This window comes from Cladophialophora bantiana (assembly GCF_000835475.1).
Source record: "Cladophialophora bantiana CBS 173.52 unplaced genomic scaffold supercont1.1, whole genome shotgun sequence".
Taxonomy (NCBI): Eukaryota; Fungi; Ascomycota; class Eurotiomycetes; order Chaetothyriales; family Herpotrichiellaceae; genus Cladophialophora; species Cladophialophora bantiana.
Genome location: NW_015971575.1, coordinates 734,997 through 748,582, shown reverse-complemented (window position 1 = coordinate 748,582; position 13,586 = coordinate 734,997). Strand labels below are relative to the sequence as shown.

The 13,586-nt window shown below is 52.9% G+C and overlaps 8 protein-coding genes across 8 annotated transcripts; 5 read left to right on the top strand and 3 right to left on the bottom strand.

Annotated features, from left to right (window-relative positions):
* Positions 1 to 534: 534 nt before the first annotated feature.
* On the top strand, positions 535 to 762 carry Z519_00271 (uncharacterized protein; the record flags this gene model as incomplete). The annotated part of the gene is made up of 1 exon (XM_016758030.1): positions 535 to 762. One exon carries the CDS (start codon positions 535 to 537, stop codon positions 760 to 762), a length of 228 nt encoding a protein of 75 aa, XP_016625279.1.
* Positions 763 to 1,535: 773 nt separating this feature from the next.
* On the top strand, positions 1,536 to 2,144 carry Z519_00270 (uncharacterized protein; the record flags this gene model as incomplete). The annotated part of the gene is made up of 1 exon (XM_016758029.1): positions 1,536 to 2,144. The coding sequence occupies one exon, from the start codon at positions 1,536 to 1,538 to the stop codon at positions 2,142 to 2,144; it is 609 nt and encodes a 202-aa protein (XP_016625278.1).
* A 777-nt stretch (positions 2,145 to 2,921) lies between these two features.
* On the bottom strand, positions 2,922 to 4,235 carry Z519_00269 (uncharacterized protein; the record flags this gene model as incomplete). The annotated part of the gene is made up of 5 exons (XM_016758028.1): positions 2,922 to 3,251; positions 3,362 to 3,472; positions 3,620 to 3,849; positions 3,920 to 4,079; positions 4,113 to 4,235. The coding sequence occupies 5 exons, from the start codon at positions 4,233 to 4,235 to the stop codon at positions 2,922 to 2,924; spliced, it is 954 nt and encodes a 317-aa protein (XP_016625277.1).
* Positions 4,236 to 4,942: 707 nt separating this feature from the next.
* On the top strand, positions 4,943 to 8,069 carry Z519_00268 (uncharacterized protein; the record flags this gene model as incomplete). The annotated part of the gene is made up of 10 exons (XM_016758027.1): positions 4,943 to 5,065; positions 5,995 to 6,091; positions 6,146 to 6,282; positions 6,356 to 6,399; positions 6,459 to 6,589; positions 6,657 to 6,777; positions 6,855 to 6,998; positions 7,048 to 7,228; positions 7,312 to 7,776; positions 7,830 to 8,069. The coding sequence occupies 10 exons, from the start codon at positions 4,943 to 4,945 to the stop codon at positions 8,067 to 8,069; spliced, it is 1,683 nt and encodes a 560-aa protein (XP_016625276.1).
* Positions 8,070 to 8,373: 304 nt separating this feature from the next.
* Positions 8,374 to 9,509, bottom strand: Z519_00267 (uncharacterized protein; the record flags this gene model as incomplete). The annotated part of the gene is made up of 2 exons (XM_016758026.1): positions 8,374 to 8,972; positions 9,071 to 9,509. The coding sequence occupies 2 exons, from the start codon at positions 9,507 to 9,509 to the stop codon at positions 8,374 to 8,376; spliced, it is 1,038 nt and encodes a 345-aa protein (XP_016625275.1).
* Positions 9,510 to 9,597: 88 nt separating this feature from the next.
* Z519_00266 (uncharacterized protein) lies at positions 9,598 to 10,566 on the bottom strand (the record flags this gene model as incomplete). The annotated part of the gene is made up of 3 exons (XM_016758025.1): positions 9,598 to 9,685; positions 9,737 to 9,955; positions 9,989 to 10,566. The coding sequence occupies 3 exons, from the start codon at positions 10,564 to 10,566 to the stop codon at positions 9,598 to 9,600; spliced, it is 885 nt and encodes a 294-aa protein (XP_016625274.1).
* A 586-nt stretch (positions 10,567 to 11,152) lies between these two features.
* Positions 11,153 to 11,884, top strand: Z519_00265 (uncharacterized protein; the record flags this gene model as incomplete). The annotated part of the gene is made up of 3 exons (XM_016758024.1): positions 11,153 to 11,179; positions 11,294 to 11,661; positions 11,749 to 11,884. The coding sequence occupies 3 exons, from the start codon at positions 11,153 to 11,155 to the stop codon at positions 11,882 to 11,884; spliced, it is 531 nt and encodes a 176-aa protein (XP_016625273.1).
* A 264-nt stretch (positions 11,885 to 12,148) lies between these two features.
* Positions 12,149 to 12,884, top strand: Z519_00264 (uncharacterized protein; the record flags this gene model as incomplete). The annotated part of the gene is made up of 2 exons (XM_016758023.1): positions 12,149 to 12,399; positions 12,542 to 12,884. 2 exons carry the CDS (start codon positions 12,149 to 12,151, stop codon positions 12,882 to 12,884), a joined length of 594 nt encoding a protein of 197 aa, XP_016625272.1.
* Positions 12,885 to 13,586: the final 702 nt, after the last annotated feature.

The following is a 13,586-nucleotide window of genomic DNA, read 5'->3' as shown; positions in this document are numbered from 1 at the left end:
ACACACCTGACTGTCGCTTCCGGCCACAGCGAACTCTTTCAAATGTCGCTATTCCCGCTTCTAGCATCTGTCTGTCCGTGTAATAATTGATGATACGTACATACGAAAACGCAGAAGCAAGCTGAAAGCCTGCAATCGGTGCCATCGGCGCAAGCAACGATGTGTCGGCTATCCCAGCTGCAACAACTGCCAGGCGGGCAAAGTGGCTTGCGTGAGGGAAGCCTTCTCGAGCTCGGGACGCTTCGCAGGCCTTTCAAAGCAGGAGCTTATAGAGAAGCTGGAGATGATATTTCCTGACAGAGAGGCTTCTGACGACCGCTTATTACCGCAGTCGACTGCGCCGCCAAACCTGGCCGTAGCCCGTCACTCCAACGGCGGTCAAGATTTTGACGCTGCTCCAGAGGGGGCCGTGAGGAAGTCCAAAGACCAGAACGACCGCCTTGTATCCCTTTGTAGTGCCGGCGACACGGATCTTCCTACGCAGCCCACGCCCGACAATGGCGTGGGACGAAGAAGTCATTCCCCAGGCTCTACATGATCTATGCCACTGCCGCCACGGTCATGCGAATCACACGACCATATCCTTCAGCACTTCCGGAGAGATATTATGCAACGGCCTTGCACTTCAAGAGCACTTGGGAAGGTGAGGATCCAGTCCGTGACATCGAAGCGATCCTCCTCATCCTCTACTATAAAATTCGGATGTCTTTGGACTCTCGCATTTGGTATTTTGGTCGGTCTGGCCGTGAGAACCGCGATTGACACGGGGATGCACCGTGAGTACTCCTACCGAAATCTCGATCCGACGAAGGCGGGTGCGAGGCGCCGCATATTCTGGAGCATTTACGGGCTGGAAAGGAGGGTTGCCTGGTCTCTACGGCGACCTTTCTGTCTTGCGGACTGTGACATTGATCCAGAGGAGCCAAGCGCGTCCGACTATAACATTCCCGACAGGATTACCGGTCTTCAAAGCGGCGATAGTCCATTAAGTGGAAACCCGGTCGCACTACGGTCGCAGGTCGATGCTTCTACGGCTGTCTTCCGTTTGACGAGGATCATGTCTCGAGTATACGTCGACATTCACCGCGTTGACAAGCCTATGGCCGACTTAAAGAAGGGCGTACCAACGCAGCTGGCCTGACTTAAGCAGTTCAAAAACACTTTACCGAAGATTGCAACGCGCGATCAGGATTGGGTGATGATGCACTACCAGGATTGCGTCCGGAAGCTCATAGAGCCCTTCTTGAGGATGCTCCAACCACACGATGAGCTGATGCAGGTATGCCTCCAAGCATCCGGCCATATGTGCCAGCTGTTCAAGAGGATGCGCACGAGGAATTTGTCTGCTTACTCTTTCTAATGATCAATTCATTTTTCATCGCTGGGATGAATATCTGGTGAGATCTTGGATTCCGCTACCCTGGGGTACAATTGGGGATTGATTTTACATCGAGTTATATCCTCTTCAAATCGCCATCCTGTGGAGTACGGCCACCTCGAATGACCTACGCGCCTGCTCCTCTACTTTGTTCGCTATGGCAGAGACCAATCCCAGGTTGAGGAAATATCGGGACGTGTTGGAAAGCATCATGGATAGCACGATGGAGCAGTTTGATCGATTTTCCAGCCCGGGAGCGACGAGTGTTTGTCGCTGTGCCAATTGCAGTCCCGGCGTCAGTGGTGAGAATGGGGAGGAAAATTGTTCGGCCTTCCACCAACTGGGAGGTACCTTCACGCGCCTCAACTTCGAGTTCCCCTCGCAGTCCGACCCCGAATACATTCTCGGTTCCGATCGAACTGGTCGGACTCGACCCGCAGCTAGTGCCCAGGAACCAGGCACAAATGGAAGGTCCACTGATTTTCAACATCCCCAGGTCCACCACCTTGCCCAACATTCGTCCATCTCGTATTCCCGAGTGCCTGGGTATGAGCAGGACATGGACAACTTTTTGTTGCCGGATCTCTGGGACTTCTCGGGCATGGATGCTGGGCCTATAGCTCCTTTGCTAGCCGGGGAGCCATTCTTGCCTCAGACGATGGATGAATTCCTCCTACGGGCCGCACAGAGAGACAGACTTGCTTTTCGCAGTAGCGAAGGTTGGTGGTATAACGAACGAGAATCTCGACCGCTTCTACCTACCTAGGTTTCTAATGTAGAGTCTGAAGACGCACAAGTCCAAACAATCCCGCTGTATCCCTTCTTCACCCCAATCATGCATGACCTGGCGACCCTGCAATGTGTCGCATTTGATCACCACGTTTTCTTTGGTCCCCGCCTCCATCCTGATGGCAAGGTGAGCCGATTTGCGGCGATAGGCCGCAAAGACCTAACGCCTATTTTCTCAGCAGTGAATAATCGCTCGCCAACGGTCTTGCGATCCCACCACCAGTCGATCGTGACCCCTTGGTGGCTATTTTCTGGCCTTTCATCAGGGGCATACCTTGGATTACATAGCTGTCGTGTCGGGAGCTCCCTGTGGTCTAATAGTTCGTCTCACCCGGTTTGGCTGAGTCAGGAGTCAGGTGGGCGTGGACAAGCACATAGTTCTGCATGACGGTAATACTCAGTGGCGCAAAGATGAGTTCCGAGAGAGGTCCCCCAGTCCGCGGTGCAGGTGCGCGTCGGCGATGCTTGCCAACTCCCTCCCTGGACCCCAGTCCTTACTCGGTACAGGCCGGTATGATTGCAGGTCTTCGAAAAGGGGGCTCGAGGAGTCTCCATGTTTGACAAATGTGAGTTTCATATGACCACTAACTACAACGACTACAGGATGGTTGTTGAGCAAGCGTAAGTTGTGGTAAGGACAGTGCAAAAAGAGCAAAGCATTTCAAGAACACAAGGCCGCATTGTCCACAGCCTCATCGTAAGTGGGGATCCATGAAACTACATGAAAAGCCTACAAAAACTAGGTCAACAGCTGCTAGTACAGGGTATAATCGAACTCGTGCTGCCTCGTTACTCCTTGCCCGGCCTCCTGTGTGTCGACCCACGGTTTGACCGGTTCTTGATTTTCGACTTCGAGATAGTATGCGTCGGGACAAGAAGTGAAGCTCATCTTGGGCTGTGCTTCGTAGAAGGCGTCAAATTTCTCGTCCGGCGCGTCTACGAGATCGTACACTTTGCCATCCGGGTGGAGAGTCCTCCAGGGATACAAGCAAACCTTGTCTTTACAGGTCTTGAGGACCATCATCAGGGCGTCGAGGCGCGGGAGGATCTGTTCCAGCGGCCGGCCGGCAATTTTGTAGGCAGACTATGCGTCAATGTCAGCGGCCATGTTGACCACTTGATGGACAGCGGTCTTTTTCATGGGGTCATCTAGCTGGAATGTATAATGCGGCCCAGAAATACAGGTGAACTTACTTTCGGATCATAAAACTCAGTCTCATTGGTGCACCACACAGCATAGTACAGACTGTAGCCTTCGGACACAAGCCTGAGACCCTTGTATGTGTTGTTCAGATAGTAGTTGCGCTACTTCCCAGCTTCTCGCTTGTTATCCGTGCGGGCGCCGTAAAGACCTTCGGGGACGCCCTGCACACGGAATGACGGACAGAATTAGCGATTAATTCCATGCAAACACGAGTCTTGGTGACAGGCAGCGGATCTGTGTCTTCTTACATAACCCCAATATTCGATGGTCGCGTGCTCACGACGTCGCGGCGGTTCCTCTTGCTCCAGGACCTGTCCGCTTCTTCCCTGCGGAATGGCCATGCCGTCCAACAGCTTGGTGACCCCGGCGATTTGAAGCAGAGTCGAGCTCACGTCTGTGTGAGTAGTGATTACATCGACCACACCTCCGGCCTCAATCCCCGGGCCGCGGACGTAGAATGGAACGTGAATGTCGGTATCTGTTGAATGAACAGAATCATTAACGACCGCTCGAGAGCAAAAGAGAAAATACTTGGTGGCCTTGCTTACCATATCCACACTCCTTGCCAGGGTTCATCCGGTGTTGGCTGATGTGGTACCCATTGTCGGTGGTGTAGAAGATATACGTGTTGTCCCGCTCCCCGGCGTCCTCGAGCTGTTGAATCAGCTCAGGCAACATCTCGTCCACGGCTTGTAGCGCTCGCAGTCTCTAGCGCTGGTAGTGGTCATTGTAGACCAGCACGGTGTCGTTCAGGCTTGGGAGGGAGCTGATCCACCCGACGCTGCCCTCGATGGCCGCGTTGTACGCCCTGTTGCGAGAGATCTTGTAGTCGGTGAACGTGTTCTGGTGGCGAGGTGCGGCCATGGGCTCGAGCAGATACGAGGGGTCCTTCTCGGGCTCCAGCACCAAGTTGGAATGAGGAGCGATGGGCGCAACGGTCAGGGAAAAGGGCCGTCGCCGTCGTTTGCCGCAGAGAGGTGTTGCAGGCCCTCGCGAAGAAAGATGTTGGCCTTGCGCACCACCACGTCCGTTGAGTATTGGCCCGCGCAGCTGACGGGCTCCTTGCCGTTATGGGCCATCTTCGCATTCCAGTACTAGTATGTGTACGGGTCGAGCAGGAAGTCGGAGCCATTGAAGCCGCGGGCGCAGGGCTTGTTGTAATTGTCGACCGAGTGAAAGTTGTACAGCTTGCCTGTGTAATTGGTGTTGTAGCCTGCTTCCTGCATCCACAGGAACAGATTGTCGTCGTTAAATCCCTTTGACACGAACTTCGGGTATCCGCCGTGCGGCGGGCCACGTTCGTGACGTTATGGTTGTGTGCCGCTCGCCCCGTCCACAGCGTTGCCCGTGACGGACAGCAGAGTGCCACGGTGCAGAAGTGCTGAGCGTATGTCGTGCCTTTGTTCACGATCAAGTCTTACAATGCGTTTGATTAGGGGACTTGTCAAAAAGTTCTCGCGCCAGAAGTCTCTTCACAAACCTGTAAATATGGCATGTGCTCGGCTGCCTCCGTGTGGCGGTCCTGGTCGTCGGTGAGAATGAACAAGATGTTGCGCCTTTTCTTTCATGCCATGCCGAAGCTCGCCAGGAGCAAAGTGGCAAGCACATACCACAGCATGATGCTAGAATCCTCTCTTGTCCGTTACCCTGTTGCCGATGGAGCCGCCGTTGCCGTTCTCCTCGTCGCCCTCGAGGTACGTTGGGTACTAGGAAAGGCTTTTGAAAAGTAACTGCACTCAATACCTTCAGTACCGTTTAAGCGTGTAGGCTGGTATCTGCGATATTCGCCTTCACCCACGATCTTAGGTGGGGCTTTGTCATTAAGTAGAAGCATTCAGAGAGGTGCGATAGAAAAGAAAATTCAACAAAAATTCCTCATTCACTGGATCCAGTTTGGTTTTGGCGATGATCCAGTGTTTGGATGGAAGAGATCATGGGGAAGATTTGAGGTCCGTACCCCGTCGGCAGACATACTAACATTTCTGTGCCGACAGGTCAATTCTGTATAGCGGGCCAGGGTTGGATCTCTTCCTAGTGCAATTCTTCACACCCTGACGTTTGCTTGGGACTTGAACTGCACAGCATTGGACAACGGTCACATCAGAATGAGAAGACCGGCAATATCGTCCCCATTCCATTTTCACCACAAGCCGAACCCAATGGCAAATGCTAACTTGAGACACCCCGATAACCGATGCCCAACACTCCGAAATGTTTACTCCGTTCAGTTGAAAGTACTCGGTAGGCTTGTCCTCGTCGGCAGTGTAGAGCTCTCGGAAAGACGGCTTCAGCGAGGATCAGGATGTCCCTGCCTAAGTCGTCGCTGGACGACGGCAGAACGAGTCGGATCCAATCCTCGCTCCTCGGAACCATCGATCATCCGGCTGTAACTCTGGCAGCTTGGTGGAAAAAGAAAAAGCCCAGATAAATTGGACGGGCGTTCCGCACAGCAAGGCTTCGGATAGCGTAGAAGCAGGTGTACCAAGGAAGAATTGCCGTGGCTGTCCAGTATGAACGGCAAAGCCTCGATGTGCCAGCTGATCAGACTGCATCTCTCCTGCGGCAGCATCCTCATCTGGAGCGATCGAACGATAATTACAAGACGCTGATCCCGCAATCCCAGGTCGAGCCTGTTGAGGATGTCCCAGATGAGGCCAGCAAGACCGAGAGACCATTTCCCAAGGCCATTATCCGAACATTGTTTCCTATCCTACTCATGGGTCTGTTGACGAATTTCTGCGCAGGTTGCTTGTCGCTAACCTTTGACTCCGAAGGCGTCTTTCTCGTGAATGGCGACAGTTCCGTGGTGCTCGCCACGAATCAGCACATTGCATCCGAATTTGACGCGTTACCGTCGGCAGCCTGGCTGTTGACGGCTTACACGCTGGCACAATGCTCGTCGCAGCCTCTGGTACGTCCTGACTCGGGCTCATGTCCTCAACTCCTGCAGTTTCAGAACAAGACAATAATAGACATCCCACCAGTATGGCAAACTCGGCGACATTTTTGGAAGGAACAGGAACCTTGCGTTCTGTTAGGCCAGCTTCGCTCTCGGGTGTATGATCATGTCAGTTTGTGTCTTGTCAGCCAGTTCTATCAACCATACTTACATCGTCAAATTGGCATAAGCAGGACTTACTGGCAGGTTCTGGCTGGTCGAGCAATCAGCGGCATTGGGGCGTCCGGAATGGTCGCATTGACATCAATTGTGGTAGCCGGTACGTTAGCCGGTTGCGTACAACGATCTCTACGCCCGGTAACGTACCACAAGACTAACGAACATAGATTTACTCCCTCTCAGCTATGTCGCGCAGTACCGAGCATATGTCAATTTTACAGCCACCATGGCGAGGTCCATAGGAGGTCCGACAGGCGGGTGGTTAGCTGGCAGTATCGGGTGGAGATGGTATGTTGCGAGGCTTCATCTTTCGGGTTTCTCGCCTTTCCTACTGACCTGGCCATTGCAGGTGCTTTGTCGCGCAGTGTCCGCTGGCTCTGTGAGGGCTCGCTCTCATTCTCTGGCGGCTACCTGAGCACAATCAGCCAGGCAGTGGTGAGAACTCAGAAGAAGAGAGCAAAGCCGGCTCCAAACGCGCTCGCATCGGCTTTCTCGGGGCCTTTGCCCTGGTGGGCACGGTGCTGACTTGCCTTATTGTCTCTCGACCAAGGCACCAAGGGGATATCCTGGCATTATCTGGTACCCCTGGCTTGCACCTTTCTCGTCTTCGCAAACTACATTCGTTGTCGTCGAGAAATGCTTTGTCAAAGAGCCGATCTTGCCGCTGCAGTTGATGTCTAAGCGTGATGTCTTCACTCCATACCTCATCATCGGCTGTCAATCAGGAGGCCAGTTTGGCGTACGTATCCTACACATTTGCAGTTGGTCTCCTAGATTACTTGTGGGCGAAGGCAGGGCTGACATGATTTTCTTTGGCTTTAGCTTCTCTACGGGATCCCTATATACTTCCAAGTCGCCTCCGGCGAGTCCGTTTGTCGAGCAGGCAGTCGAATCGTGCCTGTGGTAATTAGCAATGCCTCTGGAACTCTCCTCGGCGGCCACCTCATCAGCAAGACTAAGCGGTACAAATATCTCACCGTGCTTGGTATTTGCTGTTCCCTGGCGTGTTTTGCCCTCATGTGCCTTCGCTGGCACGACGCCACCAACTGGGCAGAGTCATGCTACGTTTATCTTGCCGGCTTCGGAAGGGGCACAACCCAGTCAAGCACCTTCGTTCACCTTGCTGCCAGTCTAGATCACTCTGATATCGCCATCGCCGGCACCACATGGTTCCTTTCGCAGAGCTTCGGTTCTCTGGTTGGCGCCGGTTTCGCGACCTCCTTGATGAATGGTATACTGATTTCCACCCTCGAGAAGAATCTCACCGGATCTAAGGACAAGGTTACGGTAAGAGTGTCCCTTTCTGTATCTACCCATCATACTCGCTGACCACAGTATAGATCATTCGACGTGTCACGTCAAGCGTCGCATCCATCCACAAGCTGCCAGAGCGACTTCAAAAGATCGTAGCGAACGCCTACATCACCAGCTTGTTGTATTCTGATGGTGAGTCTTTTGAACCCCTTGATGGTTCAGATCTGGCCTCTGAATGCGCAACTCATTCCCAGGTCTTCTATATTCTTCGTCACTTGTGCATTGGTGGCCACCCTGACTTTGGGAGAGCGGTCTTTGTGAGATAGATTGGGAGCGCCAGAAAAGGTTCGGACAGCGACGTTTAGGGGCCGACAATACAATAGAGACGGTAGCATGGTGCTCATGACGATTTTTTCTAACAAACACACGATGGATGTCAACTACGACCTCAGTAATCTGAATTGTGCCACGCTCGATGAGTAGTGAAGTCTCCGCATACCAGTGCGGGATAAATATGGATAGAAACGCAAAGAAGAGACACCAAACACGATCGCGGGCCTAGAATATTATACCAAAGTAGGTTTCAATTACTAACCCACAAGATATACACTCTAACTTCCAGCCATTCTATTAGACATCCAAAATGTCAGGGAATTCATCGCAGTGCTGTTCGATCTGCTCGATCTGCTCGATCTGCTCGAGGGCGGCAAACACCTCTCGTTCGCTTCTCAAGAAACAGTCAGACCCGCCACACAAGTCTACAATCCCGCTCAAGGTCAGCTTCTGGAGGATATGACAGTGGTGCTTGGAGTCGGCGGGCGAGAAGAGCCATATCACGATCCCCTGCCTCCTGTGCTCTTGTACGATGTCTAGGAGGGTCTGGGTGGCACAGTTGTTGATGGTGGCAGATGGGCCAAAGTTGAAGAGGGTGGTAAGACTCCTCCCACTCGGTGATATTACTTGCTGGTCAGCAAGTGGGTTGGAGGATGATCTGGCCAAAGCCGTCTTTCTCATCTTACCCCGCTGCAGCGCCCGGGTATTGCTTAAGCGACGCTCAAAGTTATCGGAGCTTGTGAACATCAATTGGCCAGTGATGTTGACCATCGTCAATAGGTCAGAGGGGAAGCATACTGTGATTTTGCGAATGACATTGGCATTGTCAGCTGCCGCTTCAGACGACGCAGGGATTGGATGTAGAGAAACGCCTGCCTGAGTCGAGGACCGGACTACTGCCAAAAGAGACAGTATGATACCGACCATTAATCCAGACGACACAGAGATGAAGACCGAAGCTCCAACGACAAGTACCATCAGAGACAATTCCGACCAGCCCTTGACTCGCAAAAGAAAGCTATCTCGGAAGAGCTTTCTTCGATCATTGAAACTCCGACTTCCGTGAGTAGAGCGGCAAGGACGCATTTGGGAACGTAATGAAAAGCCGGAAGGAGCAAGAGCAGGCAGATCGCGATCATCAGACTGAGGAAGACGCTGCTCATGGGCGTCCTGCCACCCGCGGCGACATTGAGTTTGCTTCGTCCATAGCCTCCAAAAGATAGAAGCGCGTTGAACCAACCAGCAACAGCATTGGCCGTTCTCAACGCGATGAGCTCATGATTTGTGCTGGAAGTGAATATTTCTCCTGTTGCGTCTGCTTTTGCGGCTTTTCGTAGTGTGTGTACGGTCAAGATAGACTCAAAGAGACCAGTCGTGGCCAATGTCAGACTGTGTCCCGGAGGACCTTGACGTTTCGCGGCCGGAATGGCCATTGGACAATCGGCACAGATGGTGTGTCTTTTCCGGGCCGCAAAGATCCTAGGATTTCAAGGCCTTGATCTTGCCATTGGAAGATATAAGTCATGAAACAGCGAGAATGACAATAAAGAGGCGGTCTGGAAAAGGCACAATCATGGGATACCGTGTTTTGAGCGACGTTTTGACTGACCTGGATTTGAAAGGTCAGTGGAATTTCTGCCGACCTGTTAAGGCTTCTTACCGAGCCGCCATGACAAGAGTGAAGCTCGAAATCGACAGTAGTGCCGAGAGCACATGGAGATTCCCGAGATTTTCCAGAATGAAGATGAACTTGCCAGCGATACTGCTGCCAGTCCGAGAGGAGGGTGCATCATCAACTTGTTGAACCAGAGCCTTCAGCCCCAGCGCCAGTATTTCCTGTTCGACGACGACTCCAATGCCAAGCGCGATGGTGAAGCCTCTCACAAAGGGGGGGGCTGAGGATACAACTCACGAAGCCAGTCTGGTCAAGCCGGTAACGAGAAGGATTGTACCTGCTGTGGCAGTGACCGCTCCCACAAGCTGAGAATCATGCACAGGATCCGCGTCGGTCTTGCTTGTGCCCTTGTTGACCAATGCGACCGTTATTCTCACAAGAAAAGAGCCTGGGGCTTCGGGACCGATGATCATCTGACGACAGTGTCCGAGCAATGCATAGATCAGTGCGCATACAATGAAGGACACCATCCCGCTCGTTGGGTGGGCATGGCCCACTAGCGCGAACGAGACGGACAAGGGGGCGTATACAGCCGCCACCGTCGTCGCGCCCATGAGATCCCCAGATAGATCCTCGAGTCGATACTTGGATATCCAACTGAGGCCCGGCAGCAAAGACCTTATAAGCCTCCCATGCCAACTTCGTCCCCTTCGCTTGCAATCGGCCTCTGTCTTACCCTCGTCGTTGGAGCTTGTGTATGGACTAGCAGTTCGAGTCTGGTATGCTTTGCCTGTCGAGTGATGGCCATATTGTCGACATTGGTCCTGATCGAGCAGGAGACCGTCTTTCTCTGTTCTTGCTCTTGGAGCGTCCATGCCGTCGCCTCATCGCCGCCCATGGTTGGAAAAGGATCTCACGACCCAAGTTAGAATCTGTTGACAGCGAAGTATGTCGGAACAACATTTCATACCATGTGTCCGACTGCGTCAACTAAGTGTTGTACGTGATCATTTCCACATATCCACGAGCCTAGCTCGCGATGAACGCGCTGGATTCGACTACACCCCTCGGAACAGCTTACGAACGTACAGCGTCTGCTATATACTATAGGGGTATCTACTATCACTTATCGCCATACTCTGCCTCCTCTGCAGAGAAATCCCTAACAGCTATCAAGAAGTGCTGAGACGGGCACACCAATCCCCATGTCTCGACCCACAAGACAACTCTCTCTCCCTGTTGAGTTCAGCTCACCGGCGCCTGACGAGTCTAACCTCAAACCCGTGTCCGAATGTCCGCCACGCCCTTGAATGCGCGCGGTTCATCGCAAGCACGACATCTTTGTAGCTCGACAAATCAACGCTCATGGACTATAATAACACCCCGTTCTGGCTGTTCGTTGTGGTGATGTGGGAACTCCAAGACGAATAGCTCTTCATCGTCTCTGCCGCAGGCAACGCCATGCTCAGTGTCTCTACCGTTGAACAGGTACCTCGTTCCAAAGGCAGCAATCTGTCACCATGTCGAGGACGTCCTTGCTGCCACCGTGTTCGACCCTGGCCTTGACGAGAAGAGCGAGATATCACGGCTCCCTCCGAACAGCAGTTCGATCCCAAGGCGGAAAAACGACTTCTGCGCAAGATCGATCTTCGACTGATTCCCATCGTGGTCCTTCTCCATACCGTGCCTTTGATCGACCGTACCAACATCTCGGCCGCCCGAGTTTCAGGCTTAGATGAGGACCCGGATCTCACCATCGGATATCGAGCGTCGATCGTCACCTCGACCTTCTTCATCGGCTACATTGCTTTTGATATTCCCAGTAACATCCTTCTTCCGAAGATTGGTGCTGCGCGGTTTCTCGGAACCATTACTTTTCTTTGGGGCATTGTCACCGTTGTGCTGGGATGTGTCGACAACTGGCAAGGCTTTGCCGTACTACGGGTTCTCCTAGGCATCTTTAAAGCTGGGTACGCAAGTTCCCTCTTCCCCTGGGCGGGGGATTCTCCGTGAGGCTCGTCAGAAAGAAGGAAAGAAAGAAAGCTGAACTCCAACAGAAACACCCCCGGTTCCATCTTCCTCGCATCTGCCTGGTATCGTAGGTATGAGGTACAAAACCGATTGGGATTCTACTATCTGTTTTCCATGGGCATCTCCGCTTTTTCCAACCTCCTCGCATACGGGATCGTCTAAATTGCACACCACACGACGTGGAAAGGCTGGCGGTGGCTGTTCGTCATTGAAGGATCGGTCACCAGCTTTCTCGGTCTCATAGCATATTCCTTCCTGGTCGACTTCCCGAACTCGCCCAAAAACAAGTTCCTCACTGAGGAGAAGGAAATGGTCACTGCTCGCTTGGCTACGGAGCGGGGCACCAACGAGGAACATAAGGTCACCTAGAAGTCCACCGGCAAGGCCCTCTGCGACTGGAAAGTATAGGCCTGTACATACATGTACATGAGTGCCACGATCCGCTCCTACGCCTTTTCCTTCTTCCGCCCCCTCATCCTGAAAAAGAGCTTGGGTTATTCCCAGACTCTGTCGCTTGTCCTGTCTACGCCTCCGGCCATCTTCGCCGTCATAACCTCGATGATCATTGCCAGACTCTCTGACAGATGCAGGATGAGAAGTCCTTTTTACGTTCTTCAATGTGTCATGGGTATGGTCGGACTAGCCATGACTGGCTATCTTAAAGCTCCTGGTCCAAGGTACGTGCATGGACGCAAGGCAATATAGCCGTTGCAAAGGCTAACATGCCCGTGTCTGACTGACCGGTGACTGACCATACTCAGGGATGTCGGCGTGTTCTGGGTTATGCTGGAGTCAACGGCATGGTTCCGGCCGCCCTAGCCTGGCAGGCCAACAACTGCAGAGAAGGTCGGAAGCGGGCTGTGGCGGGTGGCCTGCAAATCATGTTTGGCGCCAGCGGAGGTCTTGCCGCCACCTACATTTATCGCCAGCAGGCACGTACCGACACCCTGCTGCAAATGATGAATGTTTTTTGCTCGCTGACCGATCCATGGGACAGGATGCTCCTGGCTATGTGCCCGGAATGACGACCGTCATTCCGGTCGTCGCTCTAGCCATCTTTGTGGCCATCGGCACCTCACTGGCGGTTCGGAAACTCAACAAGGACGCTGATGAAGGGAAACGCATCCTTGAAGGTATCGAGGGGTTCAGATATGCGTGGTAGATGCTCCCTTTCCCTGACTTTCAAGAGCGTCCGCTTCTTAAACCCGCAGTGGATGAAGGTGGTCGTACCGTCCCTGCAGGATGGGGTCGAACGCAGTCGGTTGGTTCAGCTCGAGTAACGATTCTTTTCCCCAGATGAAGAGGAGAGTAACGAAGTCATGTTGAGGCGTACCTTACGTATGCAATTTATTGTTCTGTCAAGAATGCGGAGGTTGAGGCCGCGTCTTTTAGTCGTTGAACGTCCAAGGGCTCGCAATTCCCATCGAGCACGCTGTCAATCATCCCCATCTCGATGAAATCCTCGTCATAAAAGTAAGGGAGCGTTTAGGTGACGTGAAAGGAAGCTGATCGTTAAGCGAGATCACCTACTCGTATTCACTCCGTACTCATCTTGGCTTTGACTCGGCGATGGACAATGTGGCTGGTGAGGCTGGTGGGCTCTGGAGGCCTAAACCGCGAGTGGAGGCTGCGCAGGCTACGGAGCCACTACTCGGTACACGCCAGTGAAAGAGTGATCCTCTCAGCTACCTCCCCCTTCACAATCACTATTGGTGCTATCGTCGTCTTCTCTATGAATTGAAATTCTCCTGACTACCCCTGGTGCTTCTATTCCAACGGATCAAGATCCAAAGCTTGGCTCCCGAACACGAGGCCTGGAAGGTCTCGCGTCATTTCACCTCAGATGCCGCAATCAAAGTCAATC